Genomic DNA, 27463 nt, shown 5'->3' on the forward strand with positions numbered 1-27463 from the left:
GAGCGCCACGTGTCGAGTGGGGGAATCGATGCAGGCGTCGAATCATTTCCTCATTAATTACTCCCGCCGTATGGCAATCTTATAAATTGGTGGGGGTCCCGCATTTTGAACTTCTATTGCCATTCCTACTTTTCATTCCCTTTGGAGCCTTCTCAGTCTTTCATCTTCTTCCTTTCCTCTCTCTTAACCGTCAGCGCTTCCTTCCGCCATTTCCGTTTTCCTTTCTCCCTCCGGTGAGTTTCTCCTTCCTCTTTATTAGATAATAATGGCGGATAGGGGTTCTCGAAGTCCCCAGGGGGGAGCTTTCGGAGACGAAGGTGAAGCGCAACATTTTTGGAATGTTGCGGAATCGCCTTCCTTACTGACGGAGATAGCAGTGGATGCCAACGCTGCTTTTCTATCTGAGAGAGTCACTGAAGTTCCGGCGGAGCGCCCTGCTTCTGTTGTTCCTTCTCGTGGTGGGTCATCTTTATTAACCCGCCCGGGAAGGCCTAACTTCCCGAGGGGTATGGAGGAAGATGAGGAGGAAGAAGATGAAATATTGATTGCCGAGGGAACCTCCGATCCAGTTCCTATCGATGAACCGGCGCATGCCGAGTCTGAAGGAGAAGGATCGGGGGAAGATTTAAACGGTCCGGTTCCCTCAGTTTTAACTGAGGCGGACTTAGACAGAATTCGAATCGGGTATCACATCCCCGAGTCGGTCATCACCTATCTCCCCCGTCCAAATGACTTGCCGGATCACCCTCCTGCTGGGGCGGTCGCCATTTACCAAGTGTCAATGCAATGCGGCTTGCGTCTGCCCCTTCAGGCCATCGTCCGGGGAGTACTGTCTCGCATTCGGATTGCCCCGGGGCAGATAGTCCCGAATGGGTGGAGGAACTTATTCGGGTGTGCGGTGTTGTGGGCCGAGATGGAACAGCCACCGCTTACAGTCGACGAATTTCTCCACCTGTATCAAGTGCGGGTGAATCCGAACTACCCTGGCTTCTACGTCTTCGCTGCTTGGCGAGGCGGAGGCGGTTCCCTGATCACTGACCCTCCCACTTCCAACAAACATTGGAGAGAGCGTTGGTTTTGGGCATGTGGTCGCTGGGAGATGGATGAGTCCGGGCCCTGCGAGGCTCGTGTTCCTCGGACATTCCATAGGGCAGGTGACTTGGGTTTTCTCTCTCTCGCCCCTTTTCATTTTTCGTAATATTCTGAGTCTGAAGGACTTGTATCTAGCAGATATCCCGAAGAAGCGGCCGAAGCTCGGCTCCAGTGCCTCGGCTTGGATCAAAGAGTTGAGGACGTTGGATCCGAAACTAGATCTTGGAAGGAGCTTTACAGGAGCGCCTTCATCTTGCAGTCTAGATTCGAAAGTCACAGGTAACTGAAAATGTATCTTGTATCTTCTGAATTTTTCCCGACTTACTTCGTTTTTTTTTTTTTTTTTAAGATCTGCCCAAGCCCGTCCTAACCTCGGGATTGTTCCGAGCCGGCTCCCTCGAAATGATCGAGCTCGTCCTCCCCTTAGGCGATCCACGAAGTTGAAGGCTCCTCCGCGGTCGGTTCTTCTGTCGGGCCTCGGCCGCCTAAGAGGCAAAGGGCGGTGCGGAAGGAGAAAGAGCCGGCGAGTTCTGCCCCCTCCGTCGTCGTAATTCCCGACCCGGAAGAAAGGGTGAAGGAGGCGGCCGCTGCCTCGGAACCTCGGGCGGCACCCGACTCGGCAAACGTTGAGACGGACGTTCGAGACGGGAGGAAGAGACCAGGGCCGCGTCTTCCGGAGGAAAGGTGAGACGAGGACCGCATCCTCCAGAGGGGAGGAGACGAACCAGGGGGGGCCGTGTCCTGCAGCCAGTGGTATCGGGGATGGTTCCCTGGGCCTTAGCCCACGGGGGCGAAAGAGAGTTCGTGAGGCTCTACAACGCCCCGTCATCGCAAACCGTCAGCCATGCCGCAAGGGTGCTTCTTGAACTCGCTCCCTACTTGATTAAGGCCGGCAAGGAGCTATCCTCGACTTATCGGCTGCAGACTCTTCTGTCGGAAGCCGAAGGGCGACGCGAGGAGGCCGAAATCCAGGTCGGCGTCCTGACAGGCGAGGCGTCCCTTGCCCGGAAGGCTGCCGAAGATGCGAAAGCAGAGGCGGCTTCCTCCAGAAGAGCCTTGGAGGATGCGCAAGCAGAGGCTGCTCGGGTACTGGCTCTTCTCTCCGAAGCTGAAGAAGAGAACCGGTGAGTTCTCACAGTTCATGCTTCGTGCGCAGATGAATTAGCTCGGGCTAAGCTTGAAGCGGCAGAGCATATTCGGCAGGCCGACGAGAAGACTCGGGAGGCTGAGAAGGCCAGGGACCAAGCCGTCCAAGCTTTCCTTGAGTCGGCGGAGTTCGAGGACGAGAGGGACCGCTTGTTCCAAAGCGGATATCTGGAATGCGTCAAGGATATAAAGAGATCTTTTCCTGACCTTGACCTTTCAGAAATCGAGGGTGGAGCAGCCTCGGAATCCGAGAACCCGGACGCCGCTGCTGAAGACACTGCTGCTGGGGACGAGGCCGGTGCATGAGGACAGTTACCAGGGCCCTTTGATTTTTTCTTTCTATTCACTTTGATGTATTCACACATTGTATTTGTATGTGTTTTGATGAATGAAGAAAAAATGCTTAGCTTTATTCATTTGACTTGGTTTTAATCTTTCTTAGTTCAGAGTCTTTAAACATTGAGTACCGAACTAAGGATAGTAGACCTTGAGGTGTTCAGCGTTCCAAGGGTGAGGCAATGGTTGTCCGTTTAGGTCCTCTAGCCGATACGTTCCTGGTCGGATGGTGCCCGAGACGATATAGGGTCCTTCCCAATTGGGTCCCAGCGTACCCGACCCAAATTCCTTGGAGTTGGAAAAAACTTTCCGGAGAACCATATCTCCCATTCGAAACCTTCTAATCTTAACTCGGGTATTGTAGAACCGAGCCACTTGTCGTTGCCGCGCCTCCATGCGCAGCCGCGCCACTTCCCTTTGTTCGTCCAAAAGGTCGAGTCCGAGTGCAAGGAGTTCTTCATTCTCTTCTGCATTGAATGAGGTGATTCGAGCCAAAGGTAATCCGACTTCAACGGGGGTGACGGCTTCCGAGCCATAAGCTAGTGAAAACGGAGTCTCTCCTGTGGCCGTTCGAGCTGTAGTTCGGTAAGCCCAAAGAATTTTCGGGAGCTCTTCGGCCCATGCTCCTTTGGCCCGGCCAAGCTTGGTCCGAAGATGTTGCTTGATAATCTTGTTAACCGCCTCAACTTGTCGTTGGTTTGAGGGTGATGAGGTGAAGAATAAACGTTTCTGATTCCGAGGTTGTCACACATCTCGCGAAAGCTCCTATTATCAAATTGCCTTCCATTGTCTGTGACAATGGTGCGGGGTACTCCGAATCGGCAGATAATATTTTTCCACACAAACTCGGTGATCTTCTGCTCGGTTATTTTAGCTAATGGCTCCGCCTCGGCCCACTTCGTGAAATAGTCCACTGCTACCACAGCAAACTTGGTCTGACCTTTTCCCATAGGGAGCGGGCCTATGATGTCGACACCCCACTGTGCGAAGGGCCAGGGACCAGTCATCGGCGTCAGTGCCTCGGGGGCTTGCCTCGGAATTGCCGCGAATCGTTGACATTTGTCGCATTTTTGGACGAGCTGGCGAGCGTCGTGTTGGATAGTGGGCCAGTAATATCCCTGTCGTAGGACCTTATGGGCGAGAGATCGCCCTCCAGAGTGGTTTCCGCAGATTCCTTCATGGATTTCCCGTAATACATAGTTTGCCTCGCAGGGTTCGAGGCACCGCAGCAACGGGGCGTAGTAACATTTCTTATAGAGGGTTCCGTTGAGTATGGTGTAACGGGAGGCTCGGATCTTAATTCGTCGAGCCTCGGCGCGATCCTCAGGCAACTTTCCTTCGTCAAGGTATTGGCGGATTGGATCGATCCAGGATGGTTCCGAGTTGATTGTATTGACGGCCTCGCTAATTGGTTCATCTATACTCGGCTTATCGACGTATTCGACAGGGACGGACCTGGGTATTTCATCTTCATCGGCTGAGGCGAGCTTTGCTAACAAATCGGCTTTGCTATTTTCCGTACGAGGGATCCGAGTGACACGACAGAGTTGAAATCCGTTGATAAGTTCTTTTGCTTTCTGCATGTATGCCCTTAACTGGTCTTTTCGTGTCTGGTATACACCGGTAACTTGATTAACAACCAACTGAGAGTCGCTGAAAACACTGAGGTGCGTGACCTCCAAGCTAGCGGCGAGACGGAGGCCGAGTAACAATGCTTCATATTCCGCCGTATTGTTCGACGCTTGGAATCCAAGTCGTAAGGCATACTGTATATAGGTATGATCGGGGGTTTCCAACACAACCCCAGCCCCACTTGCCTTCGAGTTGGAAGAACCGTCGACAAACAGTTTCCAGGGAATAGGGCAGGTAAGGGTCGAGGGAGCGGTTGTAGTTGGAACTGCAACATCCTTTGGCATATCGTTGACCGGGAGCTCGAATGGTGGTGTTCCTTCAGCGATAAAATCAGCTACTGCTTGCCCTTTGATTGCTGCCTTCGGTCTGTATTGAATGTCAAATTCACTCAATTCGATGGCCCATTTCGTGAGTCGGCTGGAAGCTTCTGGTTTCTGCAATACCTGGCGAAGCGGAAGATCGGTCATTACGATGATGGTATGGGCATGGAAGTATGGCCTGAGTCGGCGAGAGGAAGTGATTAAAGCCAAGGCCATTTTTTCCAGGCTTGGGTATCTTGTTTCTGCCGGCAATAATGCTTTGCTGACGTAGTAAACCGGCAGTTGCTTTCCTTCGGATTCTCGTATCAAGGCCGAGCTAACCGCTGCCTCGGACACCGCTAGGTAAAGGAGCAAAGACTCCCCCGATTCGGGCTTTGATAAGAGAGGTGCGAAACCGAGACATGATTTTAATTGTTGGAATGCCGCTTCACATTCTTCCGTCCAGCCCATTGTTTGTCTTCCTTTCAACTGTCTGAAGAAAGGGAGACATTTATCCGTGGCTCTGAACCGATTAAGTGCTGCGACTCGTCCAGTCAACCTTTGGATGTCCTTTATGGTTTTAGGGGATTCCATATCAATCAAAGCCTTTATCTTCTAAGGGTTTGCCTCTATTCCTCGCTGACTAACCAAGAAACCGAGGAACTTTCCAGAGCGCACCCCAACAGCGCATTTATTCGGATTCAGCTTCATCCGAAACTTTCGTAGGGTGAGAAACATTTCTTCCAAATCATTCACATGATCTGCCGCGTGTATACTTTTGACGAGCATGTCATCAATATATACTTCCATGGTTCGGCCTATAAGCCGAGCAAAGATTTTATTAACTAATCTTTGATAGGTTGCTGCATTCTTCAGACCAAATGGCATCACTCGGTAACAATAAAGGCCTTTTGTCGGTGACAAAGGTAGTTTTTGATTTATCTGTCTTATGCATTGCAATTTGATTATATCCTGAATAAGCATCAATGAAGCTAAGGAGCTCATGTCCGGCGGTGCTATCTACTAGCTGGTCTATCCTTGGAAGCGGAAAGCTATCCTTTGGGCAGGCTTTATTTAAGTCAGTATAGTCAATACAGACCCGCCACTTCCCGTTGGATTTCTTTACGAGCACGACATTCGCGACCCACTCTGGATAGTATACTTCTTCTATGAAATTAGCATGGAGGAGTTTGTTAACTTGTTCTTCAATGATAGCGTATCGTTCGGGGCCGAGCGTCGCTTCTGCCGGATCGGTCGATACGACGGGTCGATGTTGAGTCGGTGAGTCACCACGGAGGGTCGATTCCGGGCATATCTTCATGACTCCGGCAAAGACGTCGGCGTACCTACGGAGCAGGGCTATCGGCTTTTCTTTCAAAGGGGACTGCAGAGACGAGCCAACCAATTCGCACTGTCTTGGATCCGTCTGTCTCGACCAAGGGGACCGAGACAAGATCCTCGACCGGCTGTCCTCGTTCATAATTCTCGCCCCGAGGGTCCAATGATTCGATCGTTAATATGTTGGTCGGACTTTTGTCGGCGGCTCCTTTTACAGCTATCATGTAACATCGCCTCGCATCCTGCTGGTCTCCTTTGACAATTCCGACTCCGACTCGGTCGGGAATTTCATTGAAAGATGGTATGTGGATACCACGGCCTGGAGGAGACTCAATGAAGGTCGGCCGAGTATTGCGTTGTATACTGAGGGTTGATCGACGACCAAGAAGTCAACCATCATCGTCGTCTGACATGGGGCACTACCAGCAGTGAGTGGTAACGAGACAATCCCTTCAGGCAGTACCTGTCCTCCGGAAAAACCGATCAACGGGGTCCGAACTGGGCGTAGTGTGGACCGTTCGATCCCCATTTTGTCGAACGCCTGGGTAAATAACACGTCTGCAGATGACCCCGTATCGACGAGTATCCGAAACACTTTTCGGTTAGCGATAGCCAGGGTGACAATCAATGCGTCATCGTGGGGGTGATAGATGCCTCGGGCATCTTCCTCTGTGAACGATATGCAATATCTTTCTCTTTTCTTTTTCTTTGGTGGCCGGTCTATGATCATGAGCTCGGATTGAGGTTGACTAAGTTTTCTTGCATGATTCCTTCGTGCATTGTTTGAGTCGCCCCCACCTTGTGAACCGCCGATAATCGTCCGGATCTCTTCCATAGGCTGGCTCTCGGTCGGGCGTGCCTCAGCTGCCCCAGCTTTAACCATATGTTCTCTGAGTCGGCCCTCTTTTATGAGTCGTTCGATCTCTTCTTTTAGGTGACGGCAATCACTTGTGTTATGCCCGTGATCACGGTGATAATGGCAGTATTTATCCTTGTCCCGCCGATTAGGATTACTCCTGAGCTTACTGGGCCAGTTAACAAAGCTTTCGTTTTTTATTTCCATCAATACCTCTTCCCGAGTCTTGTTCAGGGGAGTATATGTGGAAAATCTTCGATCCGGCCGTTTGCCTGACCTTCGCTCATCACGCGCTTGATCATCCTTGTGCTTCCTTCCTCCGGTCGAGTCGGCTTCCTTTTTGGCCGACTCTTTGGTCAAAGTTTTAGTTTCACGCAAGATTCGCGCTTCCTCGGCATTCGCATACTTATCCGACCATGCCATAAATTCTGCCAGAGTATCGGGCGGAGTTTTGTCTAGAGATGCCAGGAATGGCATATCTCTAACTCCTTGCATGAGCGCATTGAGAGCCGTTTCTTCTGAATGTTTTCGAACCTGAAGGGATTCGAAATTAAAACGCTTGATATAATCTTTCAGTAGCTCTCCCTGCTTTTGAACTACGTTGTTCAGATGTGCAGGGGGCTTCAATTTCTTCTTTCCGCCGATGAAGTTGGTGAGGAAGGCGTCGCTCAGCTCAGCGAATGAACTGACGGACTTTGGTTTCAACTGTTTGAACCACAGTCGAGCTACATCGGTCAATGTAAGAGAAAAGGCCCGGCACATTACCGCATCTGAGGCATCGTGGAGCTCCATATAGGTTCTGAAGCATTCAATATGCTCGGTCGGGTCGGTCTTGCAGGTGAAATGAGTGATTTGAGGTAATCGAAACCTCTCGGGCAACCGGGCCTTCAGTACCGAGTCCACAAAGGGGGATGCCTTCGCTTCGGACCCGGTCGGATATACGTTCCGGCCGTGCTTTATGTCTGCCATCTCTTTCGCCATTTCTTCCCGCACTTCTCTTTTAAATTTTTGAATATCGGCTTTCCAAGGTTCACTGCTCTCTGCCGTGCCTTCCATGGATGGGCGATTGCGCCTTCTTCGCTCTATTTCGTGCCGAAGATCAGTCGGGGGGAGGGAAGCGTTGGCTGACTGCGCTGGAGATGGTTCTGATCCGCCTTGGGGTTGGCTCGGCCGGAAAGACTGGGAAGGTTGAGAATCAACCGCCGCCGTCGGTACGTGCGCCGTCTCCCCTTGAGGATGCGGGAGTGGCGGCATTTGCTGCTTACGTTCCAGCATCTGCTTCATCATATTTATATCGGAGCGGATTTCTTGAACCTCCTTGTCCAACCGCCCATCGTCGCGACCCCGATTGTTGCTTGTTTCGGTCGCCCCTCGTCGGCGGTTGTTAGGTGGGTTATGGGCTGCGGGAACTGGACTCGCTGGCCCTGTAATCGCATTCTCATTCAAATCTTCTTCCGGGACCGTCGTTCTAGTCATCACCATTGAAATCAGTATAGAGATACGAGATGGCTTTTTATACGTTCCCACAGACGGCGCCAAGCTGTTGATGCAAATGTCTGGTTCCTCCTCTTGGACCTTCGTGTACATCTGCACAAAAAGGGGACAAAGGAGACCCTGGCTTTGAGCAGGGGACCCTCCGATGCCAAAGTCAGGCCTGGATTAGGTCTAAGAGTATTGAGGAGCTTTTTAGAGAGAATTTGTTTCGTACCTTTCAGGGTGATCGGGGTCCCTCTTTTATAGCTGTTGGGGCATTTAATCGCACGGGGATTCTCTTCCTGATATTGTGCGCGGGATCTTCTCCTAGTATCACGGAGATTGGGTCGTGCCCATCTGGAGCCTTCATCCGATCCCGTGAGCTTCGGGGTTGGAGATCTTATCCCAAGATATCCGGGATGAGGCTTGATCTTGCGATGGCTGATCTGGTAAGGTGGTCCGCCCGACGCATGCCCGGAGTGCTGATGAGTCGTCCGAACCGACTCAATCTTTGTCGTCGGAACCGACTCAACCTTTGTCGTCCGAACCGACTCAACCTTTGTCTCGATTTTGCAAATCATGCCTCGGGTTTGGCACATTCTTTGGTGACCCGAGGCATTAAGTCCGAATCTGCGGACTTATATTTTTTGTTCCCAACACTTACCATTGAAAACTTCTTTAGATATAAAATGAGGTTACAAAACAAATGAACAATTTAGCTATAACACGTGTGTTATTCTCAGTAATTTCAAATGATGGTGGGTATATCCATTCAATGTACCACCATATCATCAACAAAGCAGTGAATTAATCTTATCCCATGGCAATAGGGGACAATCCCTGTCATGGATAATAATTATGTTTTTTGAATCCCATCCCACCTAATCCCTTCTAATCCCACCGCCCAAATAGACCCTAATGTTTTTATACTGTTCATTTATATGGTCAAACCTTTGGATGGCAAAGATCATTCTATTGATGTAATTTTAGTAATGTAGCTGATAAATAAATTATTCCATAGTTCCATTAGCTTGCTAGGTCAGGCATTTGGCCGCACTTATTTCCAATTCTCTCCTCCAAAAGTGGATTTCATTTAAAAGCCTATCTACTTTCAGTTCATTAATTTTCATGCATTTACTTTGAGCTAAACTCACCTCAAACTGTTTTCATCTTCATTTACTCCAATCAAAGACCGTGCATCCCTGACTGTGGGACCCAGCTTGATATATGCATTGTATATCTAATGTTGTCTATTTATTTTTTTAGCTTATTTTAGAGCATGAACCTAAAAATCAAAAGTAATCCAAATCTCAAATAGACCGCATTATAGGGGACGGTGGTGATTGAACGCCCAAGCTAGTTCACTTCCGTCTCGCCAGCTAATTTCCAGACATAAGAGCCTAGAAAACAGAACTCGTGTGGTCGCATCACAAGAAACAAAGAGGTTTGAATGTCGACCATTGAAACCTTCTGGTGGCCCACAGAATCTTTAGATCCATCCGATATTCTGTTTTACCTTCATCCAGGTGAGAGTCACTTATCAATGGTTTGGATGATATATAGACATCACAATAAGTCCCAGGAATGTTTCGACGGTAGGCATTTTCCTCCCCAGCAATGATGTGGTCCATTTATATTTTTGATATTCCACATTGGTCTCATGCCCTAAAATAAAATGTTGGGCCCACCGTGCTTGGGGTCGAAGTTGACTGAATATTTTCAATTTTAACCGTCCAATTAATCAAATAAGTGTTAACTTTAGTTCATGATATAGGACCATAACTTGGACATTTGACATGCTTGCATGCCACCTATGCGGCTTCTAACTAATTTTTACCTGCCCGCGTATCAACCATCACACTCTTTCAGAGTATGAAAGCTTTTCTCATGACTTACATGTCCTCGAACCTTTAGTTAGAACCAGTGGTGTCCACGTATTAGTTATCCAGACCGTTCCTCTGACCGTTTACAACGTAGATAGACCATTCTCCAAATTTCCCCAAGGCAAGGCAATCCTTTTTTCTCTTTTCATTTTAATCAGTACACGGATCCTTTGCTGTTCGAAAATTCAGCATGGCACATGTACCTGAATCTAGACCGTCCAACACCGGGCAATTTTCCAACCGCTGACTAACTTTCATTTGAACGTCCCATTGATGTCCACCAGTCAGCAAGCTACCCCACGCAATAGATGGTCTGGATTTGAGAAGTGGAGCAACGAAACATACACGTGCATGATCAAGGCCGTTTAATCCTATCTCAAACATGACCCAAAGAACATCGTTTCAGTTGTGTAAGGCTGACCATGTGGATGAGAAAAATCCACCGTAAAAAGATACCGACCGATAGTCTGTACTCCATGCACATATGGCCCACATGAACGATATTTCCACCAGAATGTTCACAACTGATGATGCCCGCCTCACACGTACACCAAGTTGGCACACGTGCTTCCAAGATTCTCTTCAATCCTCATGTGAGAACTGTGAAGAGCAGTGGTGGTAGGCTCCCCACCTTAAGAAGTTGCTAATGAGGCTTTATTCTTCATCAAGCCACATTCACGCTGGCTAGGCTACCTTGATCTGTGTTTCCGCCCAATAAGCCCATAGTGGTCAGAATCATTCACACAAAGGCCCACCACCATAATGGACAAAGCTACAAACTACAAGGATTGGACAATCTTGTGGGGTTGCCTGTTGATGCTTGGGGAATATGAAACTCATGTTTATGCAGTCAGCTTGAAAAGAACAAAAAGCTCTTGCAGAAAATAAGATTTGAGATTCCAGATTATCAATTGATTTAATCCCTGCCATCCAACCCCAACAGAGAATGAAAATAAGACCTTACCTGTTGCATTATTGGCAAGTTTAAGGAAATAAAACCAGTGACTCATACAGCTTTGGGGGAAATGGTCCATCCACATGGTGGGCCATAAGATCAAACATCTCAAAAACACCCTGGATTCATACCACTTGCAGATTGATAAAGGGACTATACATATGAATAGTAAACAACTTGATATTTACTTTCAATAAAGAATTTTACATAAGGCCCTGACCTAAGCAGGAACAACAACCATTTACTAAAGCAGCAAAAACCCAAACTCTTTCCTTGGGGTTTTTACCTTTTACATATCATGGTTACAAAACCTGCCCTCCAAATCCAACAGCAGGAGAAGAGAAAGTAAAAAAAGAAGATAAATAAATAAATAAATATACCATTGCTGCAGAAATATGCAAGGAGTTGAATATGTGGGATGGAGCTCTTCAGCCATCTGATCACTACAAGTATTCACGGGTTTTTCATGGAGAATATGGGTTTTCGCTTTGGGAGACTTCTAGATGGGGAGGTAAGAGGCAGATAAAACTCCCTTCAGCTGATGGTGGTTCATCAGCTGGCCCTGGATCATCTGTAGCGTAGAGAAAAAAAGGATGAGAGAGAATGAAGGGGCTACTTTCCTAGAGAGTGATTTGATTCAAACCACCCCTCTTGATAGGGCCGCTGTCACATGCAGACCACCATCAGGAACCAATCATGTGCAAAGCCAACAAACTGGGAGGCGGCCCCCACATGTGCCTACTACACTGAAATTTAGGGTAGGATATTACACTAGATTGTCACATGCTTGTACACCAGCTCTCAAGTCCAACCTGTTGGACTATAAAAGTTATGGTTCACCAACTAGATAACTCCCAACCTCGGATGTGTGTACGACATCCAACCCGTCCAATAAGGATGGCCCCATAATGAGGATAATCTTGTGCAAAAAATTAGCCACGTCCGCTCATTAAGAGGACCACACTTGAATTTCATCATTTATCGATGGCTAAACATTGTTTTCTATGGTGTGGCCCACCTGATGAGTAGACTGGGCTGATTTTGCTGGGTGATCCTCTTGGTGGTGCAAAACTATTGGAAGGGTTGGATATTTCTTGTACGTAATACATTAGAAGTTATCCACTAGGCGAACTGTAACTCATTGTCCAACCGCTTGAACTTGAGACCTCACCGTGTGTGTGTGTGCGCGCACGCACTTATAAAACAGTAGCGAAGCCACCAAGAGTTTGAAAATAATCCATTTTCCGTACCCACTCAGCATTACAATTTTGCCATAGTTTTAAGAAAGTGTCCCTCATATGGCCACAGAGCATGTTGCAAGTTGCAACCTTCGAAAACCAGCACCTGGGTAGTGTTTACAGCCCACCAAATCAGATTGTTCTCATATTTCACATATTCCAAGGAAACATAGTTTGGAGAGAATATTACGCCAAAACCACAGACTCAGCTAGCCTTGATTTTCGATCACTGGTGAGGGCATTTCAGTCATTGACACAGTGGATACAAAAATGTGTACTTTTAAGAACAAAAGGAAGCATACCAAAGAGAGACATGACGGATGGCCTTTTTGGTTTGTTATCCTTCTTCTTCAGTTCAGCTGCAGATGAGCACAAAAGAAGCTACTCATAAATAAAGATCATCAGCCCACAAGGAAAAATAAGCGTTAAAGAGCATAATAACAAAGAATGAATGAATATTCCTATTCTCTAACGATCATCATCATAATCATCTAATCCTTCCGGCAATTTGCTGTCAGCTTTTAAATGGTAGATTGGAAAATGTTCTACAACCATCTGCCCAAGAGACATCAGCACACCTCTTCTACTGGGGCTTTTGGAACCATCTATGGCAAAGGCTCACATTGACACCACTCACCTGCCAACATGGTCCAACCAAATATAGACCCTGAACCCAAGTATTACACAAAACACACCCCAAAGTGCAAGAAAGCAGAGCAGGGTCACATCGGGACAGTTGCTAAGCAAACCACTGAGAATGAAGGACCCAAACACATGAAGGGTCACGTTCAAGTAGTCGACTGCACAGAGTATCAGGGAAACTACTGATATATGATCAACAACATGCCAACACAGTTATGCCCCATACTCCACCTTAAGTCTACTGTTTTATGATGCACACAAAGGGGAATTTGTGAATGGTTGATGCCTAGAGCACTCAGCACCAAACAAGCCCGCTGAGCCATAGGTACCCAAGTTTGCACTGTGTACACTAATGTACCACCATCAGACTAAACATTCGAGTAGGCGGTTGCAAGGAATAGCAGACAGCCCGCTGATACATGTTTATCAAGCAGTCACTGAAATGCCAACACAAGCTTGCCCAAAACTGCACTTTAGGCTAACTACTGGGCATCATCCGAAAAGGGAAATTTGCAAACAGTTTAAGATCTCTAGCATGCAATGCCAAACAAGCTTGCCGGGCACTACATTTTTAGAGATCATTAACCAGCCAATAATCCTAAAATATAATTGAAAGTCTTTTTATTCCCAGAAACCAAATTCAATGGACAACCTACTAGCCAGCCAGAGGGGGCATATGCATTTCTTGGAGGATCTGGGATTATCAATGACTGCAATTTGATAATTGTTGTAAAAGAGAAGAAAAAATGCATGTCTATTTCTTCATACCATAGAGAGAGAGAGAGAGAGAGAGAGAGAGAGAGATACCCATCCCAGGCACTTGATGATCATTGACGATTTCAAAGTTCTTATAAGTGTAACCCACAAAGTTAATATCCTTTGATGAAAGCATCTGAAAGTGCAAAATGGAAGATAAAGATTCCCACATTTAGTCTGGGATTCCAGGCAGCCACCAGAAACAGTAGAATATGTAAAAAGAGATTTGCACTCCTTGCATTCTGTATACTACATATAACAGTACAACACAAATGCATCACCCCTTTTCTCAAATACTGATCATGCATGTTTGGGATCATATCCCACCGTTGTAGATGAAGCAGTGTCACAAGAACACTCCATTCTTGTAGGAATGTCCCTGTCAGTTGTCAACACTTGTTGGAGTATAGGAATTACAAAATGCAACAATGATTATGATGTAACAGAAACCATCAACTCGCAGATTCAGCAAACCAAAAAAGACCAATGGAGATCCAATTGTATCTGGTGTGTCACATAAAAAACGATCCGCGCTTGGTGTCAAGCTAATAAAGAGAAAAAATATATGGCACGATGATGCCATAACATTGAATAAAAACATAGTTAAGTAATGAGATGCAAAAATATGAGAACTACACCTTTCTCCAAGGGCCTGTTTTCGACGAAGTTTGAGTTTCGTTCTCAGACTGCAGAGAGTATCCATGGAAGAATAATAAGAATATTATAGTGAAAAACATAAGATGCCTAAGAGCAGGAACTGCACAATGTGAGAGAGAGAGAGAGTACCTCATCAAATTTCTCAAAATTTTGAGTATCCAGCTCATCATTGACCTCTGGAATAAATGCAGCCTCCATATGATATAGTCTGTCCCATTCAACACCTTGAAACCATGGGTGTGCCTGAAATTGGCAGAAGCATAAAACTGATAATTCGCTCGATAGGAGAATTGCTCACAACAAATCGAAAAACATAGAATAGAACACACCATACAACACCTTTATTTCACTGGCGCCTTTTCCTCCAAGTCTCTTTTCGACATTGCATAGGAGTTTGCTGATGAGATCTTTAGCTCCTGGAGATAGATTTGCTTCTTCAGGAAATTTTAAATGAGTTCTCCAATTTACAATCTGTACAAATTGAATGAAAAATGTGTAAGTGATGAACGTAAACGGTAATAATGATGATTTCTAGAAAGGGATGGAACAGTTTCAGCCTAACAAAAACTAGAAGAAGCTTCACTTCTGAAACTTCAGAGAACACCAATTTTGCACTGAAGCATTTAAGAGGGAGGAGCTAGCCATCAGTTTAAATGTGTTACAATGCAGTGGCAGGATGCGTATAACCAACAGACAAGCTGATAAATTAAAAGGGCCAACAAGAGTATGGCAGAGACTCACTTCACTTAGCTGCAGGCTAGCTAGCAATGTGTAAGACAGTCTTACAGTCGAGCCACCTCGTCCACACTGAATGCAGTTCTCAAAATAACCATGAGAAATGGGCAAACAGTTCCTCACAGTTCATAGCACAGGGAGCTAAAGCAAGGTCTAGCAACCATTGTTAATGATCACAATGGAGAGTACATGAAGTTCCACTGAGCTTTTAAATTGGATAGAAGGTTCGTATGTGAAGCTGAAAAGCTAGCACAATGTAATGCAATGACTTCATACAGTAAAATAAGGGATGTCCAAATGGGTCGTTTATGATTACCTTCCTACATGTTGCCATTGGCTCATCTGAATAAAATGGTGGATAACCTACTAGCATTTCATACATGATAGCTCCCAGCGACCACCTGTGGGAAAAACGAACCAGAAAATAGTTCTAAAAACTGTTTGCTTAAGAGGGGCATCGAACATAAGTAAAATTACTCACCAATCACATTCCATTCCATAACCTTTCTTCAGCAAAACTTCTGGAGCAATATAATCAGGTGTGCCAACAGTAGAATATGCCTGCACACCCCCAAAGTTGAGGTCTTAGGAAAACATGAGCAATCAATCACCATCAAATCCTATTGAAACTTAAACATCCATATCAACCCCAATAAAAACCACTTCATATGTAGAACTGAATAAGTACAAAAATATCTTTTATATAATACATATAAATACAGATAGCATAGGTTTAAAGTGATTGCCAAGTCAACAAGTGTCTACAGCACAATGACCATGCCACAGCCTACGAGATTAGAAACTTCCGTGTAGGCAGCAAAGCTTGTAGATCATAAGTCGTTTTGCTTCAGCTGGCTGGTATCAGTTTTTACTTGTTTAGTGCATAAGTATGCTGCCCCCAGCAGGGACTAACCCTAGGTCCCGAACCGGAAAAAAATAGAGAAACCATGAAAAAGGGAAGAAGGTGTTCAACAAAAGCCAAAAAACAATTTATTTATTTTTTAAAATAAATAAATAAAAAAAAAATCAAGGCCATAAGCAATATTAAGGTGCCCGCAACTTCTTCTTCTTTTTTGACAGTTTACCAAACCAAATTTTGTAGCATAAGCAGCTGATTTGCTGCCGTATGCAAAAAAGTAGCTTATGCCTGTGTATGCAAACACAGCCTTAGTGAAAATGGATCGTGACCAACTTTTGTGGCATGAGTAGCTGATTTGCTGCTGCATGCAAAAAAGTAGCTTATGCCTGTGTATGCAAACGCAGCCTCAGTGAAAATGGATCATGGTCTTGGACGATTTCAAAAACCAAATAACGTGATAATAGGAAATTTACCAGCATTCGCCTGTTCCTTTGCCAGTGTTGTAGTTGCTCCTGTTGTGTTCGCTTTGGGCGTCCATCATTTTGTGTAGCCTCAATATTGTTATTTCCAGTCGCAATATCTTTCTCATTTAAATTAGGAAAGCTACTGCAATCCAACGGTTTACAAAGCCCAAAATCTGACAGCTTCAAGTGACCATCTCTATCCAGTAACAAATTGTCAGGCTTGATATCTCTGAAAAATGTCACAAGAAAGATTTAAACCTTCTGATCAAGTCCAAGCTGATTATTCTTCAAAGCATCTCTATGATTCCATTGACACAATAAAGAACAAAAGTTAATCATCTACAAACCTATGAATGTAATTGTGCTTGTGGATAGACTCGACAGCCAGAACTGTTTCCCCAATATAGAATCTGGCCTCATCTTCTGTCAAGGTATCCTTCCTCATAAGTAAAGTCATCATATCTCCACCCGGTAAATACTCCATAATTAGGTATAGGAAGCCTTCATCTTGGAAAGAACAATAAAGTTTGACAATGCAATTGCTGTCAACCTCAGCAAGAAGATTCCTCTCTGCTTTAACATGTTCAACCTGAGCCAACAATTAAAAGCAAATCCAGAAATAAGAATAAAGAGACAATTTTTATACGATCTTCTAGTATGAAAGACAAACTTATGTACCTGGCCTCTACGAAGCATCTCTGACTTCTTCAGCTTTTTCATTGCATACACATGACCAGATGTCTTCTCCCTACAGATCCTAACCTGCATGATGGAAAGGCATTTAAAGTAAATAACCATAGATACTGTACTACTTATCCCCAAATTGCTGTGGAAAGGCTATGAAAATGATAACGATGACAGACACTGTGCTGTTACAAGAACAGCTGTGGTAGACAAATAAGTTCCCAGTGGCAGTGAGTCTTCATCATTAAACCATGACTTTTTGCACTTGTTATGGTCAAATTAATGGCTAGTGACCAGAATGAGGTCCCTTGGTGTATGCTGTTTGTAGAGATAAATAGAATTTATGAACAATCAAGACAGTAATGTGGGGACATAGAACACCTGCTAAAACATTCGGAATTGAATTCCCCATATAAAAAAAGCCTCACAGCGAACACCTTTTGCTAAAACATTGGGAATAGAATTTTGCATCCCTACCAACATGGGTAAATGAAATGTTTATCCTAGTTGCAAGGGCCCGAATTTCATGGAACATGAAGCACAACTTCGAAAGCTTGGAATTTACGTGTAGCCAAGACATAGCATTTGATGAGTCTTGTCCACCAACGCCTCTCTGGTGTAGTTTTTTGAGAATATTCCGAGTGCTGAACTGAAGGCCTTAGCTTCAGCATTGCAAGCATCTCCCATCCATACAAGACGCCAAATGTACATGGATGACAACCTGTTGTCTCTTAAGCCTTCTCCTTTGCTGCAGTTGCCCGGATTTCCAATGCAAAATCCATCAAAATTGAGCTTCCAGATGCCTTTTGCTAGGGCTATTCCACCTCCTTTCATCTGCTCATGACCTTCTATCTTCTCGGCTCACTATTGATCCCAACATCCCACCCAATGTTTTAAATATCGTTATCATGTAATGTATCGCACCCTTGGGATACGGATACATATCGGTTATCGCATGGGATATATCAGTTGTATCGCATAATGTATCACTGCTGTTGGGAAACATGGGAACATTGGGAAATTGGTCGATTTTTTCAATGAAACTTCAAGGATTGTTGAGAAAGACATCAATACACACTTAGAAATCAAAACATTACCAAAAAAAAAAAGGGTGCACATAATAGGGGTTTCCTTTGTATGGGGTCCTAATATATGCACTTACCAATTGAACTGACGCAAGTATATTCAAGTATATTCAGAGTCTATTCATATAATTTATAAACGTTTGAAGACATGTATGGAAACACAAGCAAAACATTCAAAAGCAAAAGAAGAATCACTAGATCAGGTTACATACATGTTTAATTTTGCGTCTGGATACAAAGATTACAATTGATTTGCGAGAAATTGAGAAATTTCGATTTTTCTTAATTTTCTGCAACTTGACCCATCTCCACCAAATCTCGAAATTGAAGTTCCAAATCCATGATTTTTCATAGAAAACATGAAGAATCATTGATTTGTAACCATTTAACACTGGTTTAATGTGATTTACAACAAAAACATGGATCGAAAATCGAAAATACTCAGTAGATTGAATAGGTGGGATATATCGGCACTACCTGTGTTTCGTATCGCACGGGTGGGATACAGGATATATCATGGGATATATCGGCTGATATCGTCGATATTTAAAACACTGATCCCACCCACCAAGCATGTCAAACACCTTGGTCCCATGAAATTCCATTGACAAGCAACCATTTGACAATACTGTTGTTACTTTCATTCAACAATCTTCAGCACAGGAAAGCACACATCGCTAAGTATGCAATCACTTCTCTCCTTCCAAATCTCACAACAATACACATGACGAATGCAAAAGGATTTTTCTGTGGGAATATATGTAACTTTCTGTGTGCGTGTGTATGGTTGTCATATACTCTTGTGGAGCACTGTAACATTTGCTTCAAGTTAATGTGTGTGTGTGTGTGTGTTATCTTTAGACAATACACAACACATCAAGTTGCCCTAGCCCTTTCTCCCTTTCTCTCATTTCCTTCTTCTCTTTCTTCTCTACATTTCTTCTTTATTTTAATTTTCTACTTGGTATCAGAGCGTCCGATCCGGGACCTGACCGCAACTTGCAGTAGTGGGGCCCACTGCTGAAGTCGTTCATATGCACGATTAGAGACAAATGCATTCTTTTTCTGGTGGTTCCCAGCTTCTGACTGACAAGTGGGTCTCTTCCTCTAGGCCTCATTCACTGCTCTTCTTCTTTTTTTTCTAGTTATTGATAAAAGTTTGTTGCCTCTTAAAAAAAATGCATTCTAAATGTGCCAGTTCAGCTACTTCAGAAGCATTATGCCAAAACATGAAACGGAAGCTCAAATATCCAGATTACAACAAACCAATTACCACCACTGCAGTAAGTAAGTTCTTCATAACATGCCATTCTGACAGCCAAATAATTTTTTTGAGTGCCATACATTACCTTATGCTGCAGGTTTGGAGACTCCATCTAGTTGCTGTTCCATTACAAACAAAAAAGTTCTTGCTGCCCACACTGCAAGACAATTGGTCGTCGCCAATAGATGTTGTTCCTACCGACTGGTAACACAACTATAATGTCCTGATTATAGTATGGAAAGTGTAACAAATACACCTTTCTTGTCTAAATATATACATAAATGAATAAAGACGTGCACATTGCAGATACAATTTTTTTAATATAAATGAATATGAGACATGAACATCCCACCAATCAGAGAAAGGCCAAACTTCCTTACACCAAATAAACATGAAGAATACTGGAAATAAAATGAAACGCCATTTTAATATAATTTACAATTAGACTGATATATACTTTACACAACTACAAGCATATCATCAGTGTGTGTACTGACATGGGTGTGTACTAACAAGCTAACCCAAAAAAAAAAACTACAAGCATATCATCAGTAAACTATTACGGAATTCAGGGCCCTATTCTTGTAATCCTTGTTTCCTAACAACTAGCATAATGTTTAAATATTATACATCTACACAGCAGTGCTATAATAACGTGTGGAATTTAAGGGTGAAGACTCCTGGCTAAGATATTCAGCAAGTCACAATGAAAATTTTAATGATCCACAAAACTTGGAAACCAACAAATTAACAGTTTTTACATTGAAACATACCTCACCAAAAGCACCCTTCCCTATCATTGTCAATAGTTCAAAATCATCCGCGCCCATTTTATGCCTCTGAAGGCGCATGTATTCAGTTTCCTTTTTCTCCAAGAATTTTATAAGATTATTTTGGTCTTCCTCAGACACATCAGCATCAGCCAGCTTCTTCTCTAGGGTACACCGTCTGCTTGAAAACAAAGGAATGACCAAAACGGTTAAAACAAAAGGTTACAACTTCAGGATGAGACATGGTATCAAGTTGCAGATGTTATTCATGACATGCTATCACCATCAGTGTAGAAAATATATTGGAATGTGGAGGAGGTATACCCTGAGAACCGTAGTGCAAGGGAGCCAATTTTAAATCAAAATCCCCCTCGTAGAGTGCATCCAATGGCTAACATGGAGCCAGCTGGATGTTTAATATTGAGAGAAGAGTGGGTGGGCCTCGTGCAATCCCTACTCTCTCTTTCCGCCACTCTCCCTCCCTCTTCTGTCTTTTTTTTCTCTATCCTGTCTTCTCTCTCTCCCCATACGAATCGTCTTCTAACACCTGCCCATCAGTTGAGAACCCTTATTTGAACTATAGAGACAAAAGATTGGCCCAAAAGAGAACTCTTGTGGGCCACAACAATGGTCACAATCCTAAAACCTTGGGTTTCATGCATTGTAGCCAGCCTGCATTTTGAATCAGGCTTATTGTTGTATTTCACTTCATCCTAGTGACTTACACCGGATTAACGGGTTTGATAAAAGATACACGTGAAGGTAGGCTCACACACAAACCTATGGTCGGCACCATATCTTCATTGTTCCCCGTGGTGTGACCCACCTGAGTTGTTGAACTAGGTAATTTTTAGCCCCGGGGCCTAAAATCGAGTATAGAACCTGATGGACGGAGTGGATTTTATATATATATATATATATATATATATATATATATATAACTTAGTGGCCCATGGACTTTGGTGTTTTACGGCATTGCAATAAAATAAGTGTTGTAGAGGATTTCGGTCCTCTCCAAACTCTCTCCCACCAAAACAGTCTGTAACACCTAAGTAGCAAGTAGAACACCCAAGGTCTATGGGCCACCGTGTAGTGTATATAAACCCAATAACTCCATCAAGTGAGAACCCTTATTTGAATCATACACACAAAAGACCAACTCAATCCAATGGACCACACCTTAGTTGCAAGATCCTTCTAACTAGGTGCCACCCTGCTTCCTGCCTATTTATACTTGTTTACATTTTGAAGAGACGATTCCCTGCTCCCACTCCCACACCAGAATTTGTTTCCGCTTCTCTTGACAGTTAGTGCAACCATAGTTCATACCAATGTGAACAATGTAAAACTGCTCCTAAAAACTTTTAAGTTCACATGGTGTGGCCCATTTGATATTTAGATCAGGTTGATTTCTATATTTTCACTTCAACTTGGTGAGTTAAAACTGATAAACGGGTTTGATGAAAAATACACACCATGTTGAACCCGCATGCAAATATGTGGTTGGCATCCCTTTCCAACTGTTCCCTACATTATGTCCTCCCACCTAACTATTGGATCAGGCTAGTTGTGTACATTCCCTTCATCCTAGTGGCTCACACCTAATGAATGGATTTGAAAAAAAGATAAACATCATGGTGACCCCAGACACAAACCTATGCTTGGTGTCTCATCCCCATTGCTCCCTGTTTTTTGTAACACACCTAAGTTGTGGATTGGAATGAGTTTTTGGTCCCAATTCTATCATCGAGGAAGGCACCTAATAGACCGAGTGGATTTCAAATATACAAGGTGACCCCTAACATGCCTGGGTGTTTTAAGTGTTGTAGGAGACAGGTGCTCTCTCTCTCTCTCTCTCTCTCTCTCTCTCTCTCTCTCTAGCATAAGTTTCTTGCTACGGATCTAATAGAATATGGTCCAGAATAGGGACGATTTTGATAATCAGACCACTCAGCCTGTGGGCCCCAGTGGGCACCGACACACGTTGGATTCGAGTCACGACAGAGACAAGACGAACTCCCCTCTAAGACTGAAATCTTCTACAGCTCATGTTTTGTGCAGTGCATAAAAACACCCAAGCTTTGTGGGGTCCATGTTGTATACGTAAATTCAACTATGGTCATCAGGTGAGAACATTACTTGAAAGCCACATGCAAAAGGTAGGCCCAATTAAAAATTCATATGGCCCACACTAATGGGAACAGCGTAAAATTGCTCGCAAAACCACTCACGTAGTGTGGCCTGCCTGAGTTTTGTATTAGGCTGATTTTTATATTTTCTATTCATCCTGATAAGTTATACCTAATTAACAGGTTTGATGTAAGATACACACTATGGTGACCCCACATTCAAACATATGGTTGGCAACCATCCCAATTGTTCCAAGTGGTGTGGCCCATCTAAGTTGTACATCCAACCGAGTTTTGGCCTAATGGCCTAACATCGAGGATAGAACTAGATAGATGCAGTGGATTTTACATATACAACATGGTGGGCCCCACAGACTTTGGTGCCTTATTCAATGCATAAAACAAGTGTCACAAGAGATTCCAAAGTTCGTGTAGAAAGAGAAGAGAGAGAGAGAGAGAGAGAGAGAGAGAGAGAGAGAGATCAGAATCGTCTACAACACATGCTTCACAACACATAAAATACCAAAGCTTGTGGAGCCCACCTCGATGTATATGTAAAATCCATACCGTTCATCATGTTATTCCGTCAACTTTATAATATGGGGCAAAAAAATCAGCGAGATCCAAAACTCAAGTGGGACACACTATAGAGCAGTGGGGATGGGATGCCAACCATTGGTTTGCCTATGAGGCCACTATGGTGTGTGCCTTTCATTAAACCCATTTATATGTGTAACTCACCAAGATGAAGTGAAAATACAAAAGTAAACATGATCCAAATATTGGGCTGATCTTTTGTACATACAGTTAAAATACTAGTTCCCACCTGATGGACGGAGTGGATTTACATATAAAACATGCTCGACCGCATAGAGCCTTGGTGTTTCATGCTGCTGCATAAAATAATTGTTTTAGACAATCTAGGTCAGAGAGAGAGAGACAGAAGAGAGAGGGATGGAGAGAAATATGGAAGAGAAATGGGAAGTGGAATCTAAGAGGCTTGCCCTGCTCTTTTCAGTCAAAACTAAAAGAGGTAGCAGGCTCCATCCGCACTGTTGGAATCACTAGAGAAAGGGGCTTTTCATTCACATGTAGCTCCCATGCGCTCCAATTCGCAAGGGAGCACTCCTGCAATGTGATAAATATAAATAAATAAACAACATTTGACCTGCCAAAAATCCACATTCGGATAAAATTTAAAATCAAATAAGTTTGCATCAGGAGCTTTTTATCTCTCTCTCACCTCCGCCATGAGGTTTATATGTGTGTGTGTGCGCACGTGCGTGCATGCGTGTGTGTGTGTGTGTGTATTTTTAAGGGTTTATTGAAAACATGCAAACAGATCAGCCCCAAGACCTTGAAGAGGTGTAAATATGTAAATATAGAGACGTAGTTAGCAGAAAGAAATCAAAGTTTCTAAAGATAAATAAATAAGCAACATTCACTAAAACTATGAAATATAAGATGCACAATTTGAGATTTTGACAAGAGAAGGAAGAAATGTGCTTCTATGCATAAATGATGGCATTCACCAAGAAATGAGCGAGCTATGGGTATAAACTACCGAAAAGAGTGCCTGAGGCCTATGTTACCCAGTACAGCATTTACGATAAGATATAGAGTGTCACTGTGTCAGACACAAATGCCACTCCCATTCCTCAGGTTCTGAGACATTTCTGTTTCCAAATAGTCATTTTTATGCATGTCTATTAGAAGCAAACTGTTTAGCTATTAGCCTTGATAAAGAAAGAATATGCAGAGAATTTTAGCATAGGCAAATCTCTAACCCTTGATTAAGTGTATTTGTCTTTGTTTTTTTTTTTTTTTTTTTAATGACGTCGGGGTGTTCCCGCTTCAATTTGAGGAGAGACTATTCCCTGCAGATGCACTCAATCACCCACAACCACGTGCATCATGTATTGTCTTTGGTATTTCACAATAAAATTGTTGATTGTGAAAACAAGGACCTGGCCTGCCCTTCGAATCAGCCAAATCTTTGAAGAGGATTTTAGATATTCTATAAGGTGTGGGCAATGGGCACTTCCAATGTAGCAAAGCCAGATCAATGGCAGGAGACTTGGAAATTTTCCGAGTTGTCCTTTGAGATACTACGCGCTACGGCAAAGTTGCATTTAGGGCGGCTGACGTAAATTTGCATTTGTGGTTTTAAATTTCCTTATCAGTCAAATGAAAATTCCGCCATCATCATCTAAGCCTTATCCAGCTAATTGGGTGTTGGCTACACATAAAAATTAGGTCTCCACCAAAAATAAATTAATTAATTAAGTCACAGCAACCCAATGACACAGGATGAAGAATGTGAGTCTAGAAGTCATACCGCTCCTTCCGCTCCTGCAAGTTCTTCATCTGCTCTTTGTAGTGGTTCTCTATATACTGCTTCGCCGCCGCAACCCTCTGCTTCGTGACATTCGAAGTTGCATCCTCGCTCATGGGCGGCTTCCCGCCTTCGTTTGCATCACTTGTTCCCTCCTTCTTCCTCGATGCTGACCGCATCTTATCTCGAGGCTGAAACTTATGAAACCAACTCCTTGCTGAATCCATCCCCACAAAAAACAAACTATCAACAGCTACAGAAAACCCACATTCTCATCAAATCCATTTCCTTTCTCACAAACAACCCGAAAAAAAATAATAATAAATAAATAAATAAAATTTCCTCTCACTAGCCAATCCCAATTCAACTACTTAAAAAACCAAATCCTCGTGAAACTCATTTCCTTCTCTCACCACAAGAGATTTCGCAATCTGCTCCACAACCTATCTCAATCCAACCACTTGAAAATCCCAAATTCTGATAAAATTATTATCCTCCTCTCAAAGACCCACCTCAATTCCATCAAAACAATACCAGATTTAAAAATAAAAAACAAACAATAAACCTCTCTTTTCTCAGTCCTTCAACACAACTGAAAACGAATTCAATTTCTTCCTCCCCATAAAACTCTTCTAAACCCTAATTTTGTTCACCAAGGACAACGCTTCAATACCAAACAAAATCAAAATCTGAAAATTTTCAAAAATTCAACAAAATACTAAACTATGCAACGAATCGGATTTCAAAAGAAATCAAATCCGTTCCCCAACTTCCAAAACCTAAATCTCAATCGTCAATGCTTCAACATCCAAATGCAACAAACAAAAAAAAAACCCTAAAATTTCCGAAATACAACAAAAATCCCATACTTTATACAATTCTACAACTACAGCAGCAGCGAAACCAATCAAAATCCAATCCGTTTGAAATTCGCAGATTCAGTTGACGAATTCCTATACGATTCGATCTGCAACAACCGCGGAAGGGGCGTATGAATCCAAAAACCCAAAAAATGCAGGAAATATCCTTTCAAGAACCCTAGACCCTAATCCAGGGAATTCTCCCTCGAATCTGGACCAAAACCGAACCTGGAAACATCTTAGAATTCGTCGAGGAATTCGGATTGCCGCGCGAATCCGATGGATGGGGATCGACCCGAAAAGCTAAAAGGGATTGAAATCGAACAAAAGCCCGCCATTTCCGTTTCTCGTTACAGAAAACGCAAAGAAAAAAAACGACCTTTTGCCCTTTGTAAGAAAAACTGCCGTGTGCGTACGTCACGACTTGATAAACTGTGGAAACTACTACATTGTCGACGTCGCAAGCAATTTCGTCAATCCAAACCATCCAGATAGTCTTCCGATTCCTGGGCCTGTTTGGGAGCGTGGATTTGGAACCCCCTGGATTCGCCCCCAGGATTGGAAAACCTTTAAGATTTGCAATCCTCACGGTGTATTTGGTACCCTGGAGTGTGAATCAACTTTAATCCAAAAATACGTATTTTTACAGGGGTTTCAATTTTATTACTAAATCAATTTTAATATCTCTAATCAATAAGATATATAATTTTTGACACGGGTTGTGATAAGCCCACTGAAATATATGTTTTGTCCGAAAATGATGAAATTCCAAGTTCGGATCATGTCTAAGTGATTGACTAACAATTTTTAATCATTGATTAATATTAACAATGTTTGGTTAATGCTGGACAATATTTGGATGATGTTAATTTACATGGACAATATTTTAATGGTGTTAATCATCATTAGTGGGCCATGTGCCCAATAGAATGATAGTGTACAATGATACACATGTCACACCTGAAATTATTGAAACGATTTTAGGTGTAATCCAAGCTCAAACTATAGATTTTGCAACCCCCAATTACTTTATGCGCCAAACAATCAAAGGATTTGAAACCCCCTCCAATCCCCTCCCTCCAATCCACAATGCCAAACAACCCTAATAAGACTAAGGATGAAAATTATACCTAAGTTTCATTTTATGATTTTTTATAAAATTTTCATTCGATGGACACCTATTGGATGGTTAGGATACTTCCATTGAGTCAGATTTCTGATTCATCTACGATTGACCACATGATCTTGATGGTACGAGGTTGTGCCCTTGTGTTCCCCATGCCACATGTACGACTATGAGTTGCATGCTTTTCGTAGTAGTGCAAAACGCACACGGTAGTTTCTATGTTTTCTTTCGTTCTCTCCGCCCGGATTAGCAGAAAATGGCGCGGTATTTTCGAGTCATGTTGGTTTGTCGAGATGAATACGGCCAGAAAGATCCGTCTCTATCATTGTCCATGTAGAAAGATAAAAAGGTCGATCGCGACGGTGTAACTAGTGGGAAATATATTTATGGACAATATTTAAAATTTTAATCAAAATTTCGTTTTAATACAAAATGGAAGGTCAAACGCCAAAAGAGTTAACGGATAGTATTAAGTAAGATAGACGAGAGAAAAAATATAGATTGAATCATTGTATTACCATGGTTTTATACTAGTGGATCACTTAGTTCGGATTCCGCTGGGTGGACGGTCCTAATTCATAGATAACATTTCATGTGTACGGCCGAAGGTGGGATGATTAGAGACTGCTTATGGTATCATTTCTCGCAATTTGTGAAGGCTTCGAGAGAAGAAAAAAAAAAAAATCGGATTGGCTGGTGTACCACACACCAGCTATATACCCAGTGTATGCACGTCGGCGGGTCCCATGATGAGGTATGTGTTATATCCAAACCGTCCATACATTTGGAGAGATCGTATTAAGGATTAATCCGAAAAATAAGACAGATCTAAAGATTAAGTGGACCACA

At 43.4% G+C, this 27463-nt stretch overlaps 1 protein-coding gene across 4 annotated transcripts in view; it reads right to left on the reverse strand.

Moving 5' to 3' along the window:
* Positions 1 to 25983, reverse strand: part of LOC131236348 (uncharacterized) — a 28583-nt gene extending 2600 nt beyond the window's left edge. The window contains exons 1-14 of one of the 4 annotated variants that reach the window (XR_009166703.1): positions 25717 to 25983; positions 24632 to 24845; positions 20168 to 20342; positions 17040 to 17123; positions 16709 to 16950; positions 16371 to 16590; positions 15520 to 15599; positions 15355 to 15439; positions 14643 to 14774; positions 14433 to 14546; positions 14285 to 14332; positions 13698 to 13782; positions 12551 to 12607; positions 11391 to 11581 (exon numbers count right to left, since the gene is read on the reverse strand). Coding sequence is in view for 2 of the 4 variants with exons in the window: in XM_058233472.1 (XP_058089455.1) it covers positions 11475 to 11581; positions 12551 to 12607; positions 13698 to 13782; positions 14285 to 14332; positions 14433 to 14546; positions 14643 to 14774; positions 15355 to 15439; positions 15520 to 15599; positions 16371 to 16590; positions 16709 to 16950; positions 17040 to 17123; positions 20168 to 20342; positions 24632 to 24845; positions 25717 to 25975 (1902 nt within the window). In the remaining 2 variants the exon portion in view is untranslated. Of the gene's footprint in view, positions 1 to 11172; positions 11582 to 12550; positions 12608 to 13697; positions 13783 to 14278; positions 14333 to 14432; positions 14547 to 14632; positions 14775 to 15354; positions 15440 to 15519; positions 15600 to 16370; positions 16591 to 16708; positions 16951 to 17039; positions 17124 to 20167; positions 20343 to 24631; positions 24846 to 25716 lie in introns of those variants that run through there. The other 3 variants (XM_058233472.1, XM_058233473.1, XR_009166704.1) reach the window with 3 other exon arrangements.
* Positions 25984 to 27463: the final 1480 nt, after the last annotated feature.

Source organism: Magnolia sinica, unplaced genomic scaffold (assembly GCF_029962835.1).
Source record: "Magnolia sinica isolate HGM2019 unplaced genomic scaffold, MsV1 ctg403, whole genome shotgun sequence".
NCBI classification, from domain to species: domain Eukaryota; kingdom Viridiplantae; phylum Streptophyta; class Magnoliopsida; order Magnoliales; family Magnoliaceae; genus Magnolia; species Magnolia sinica.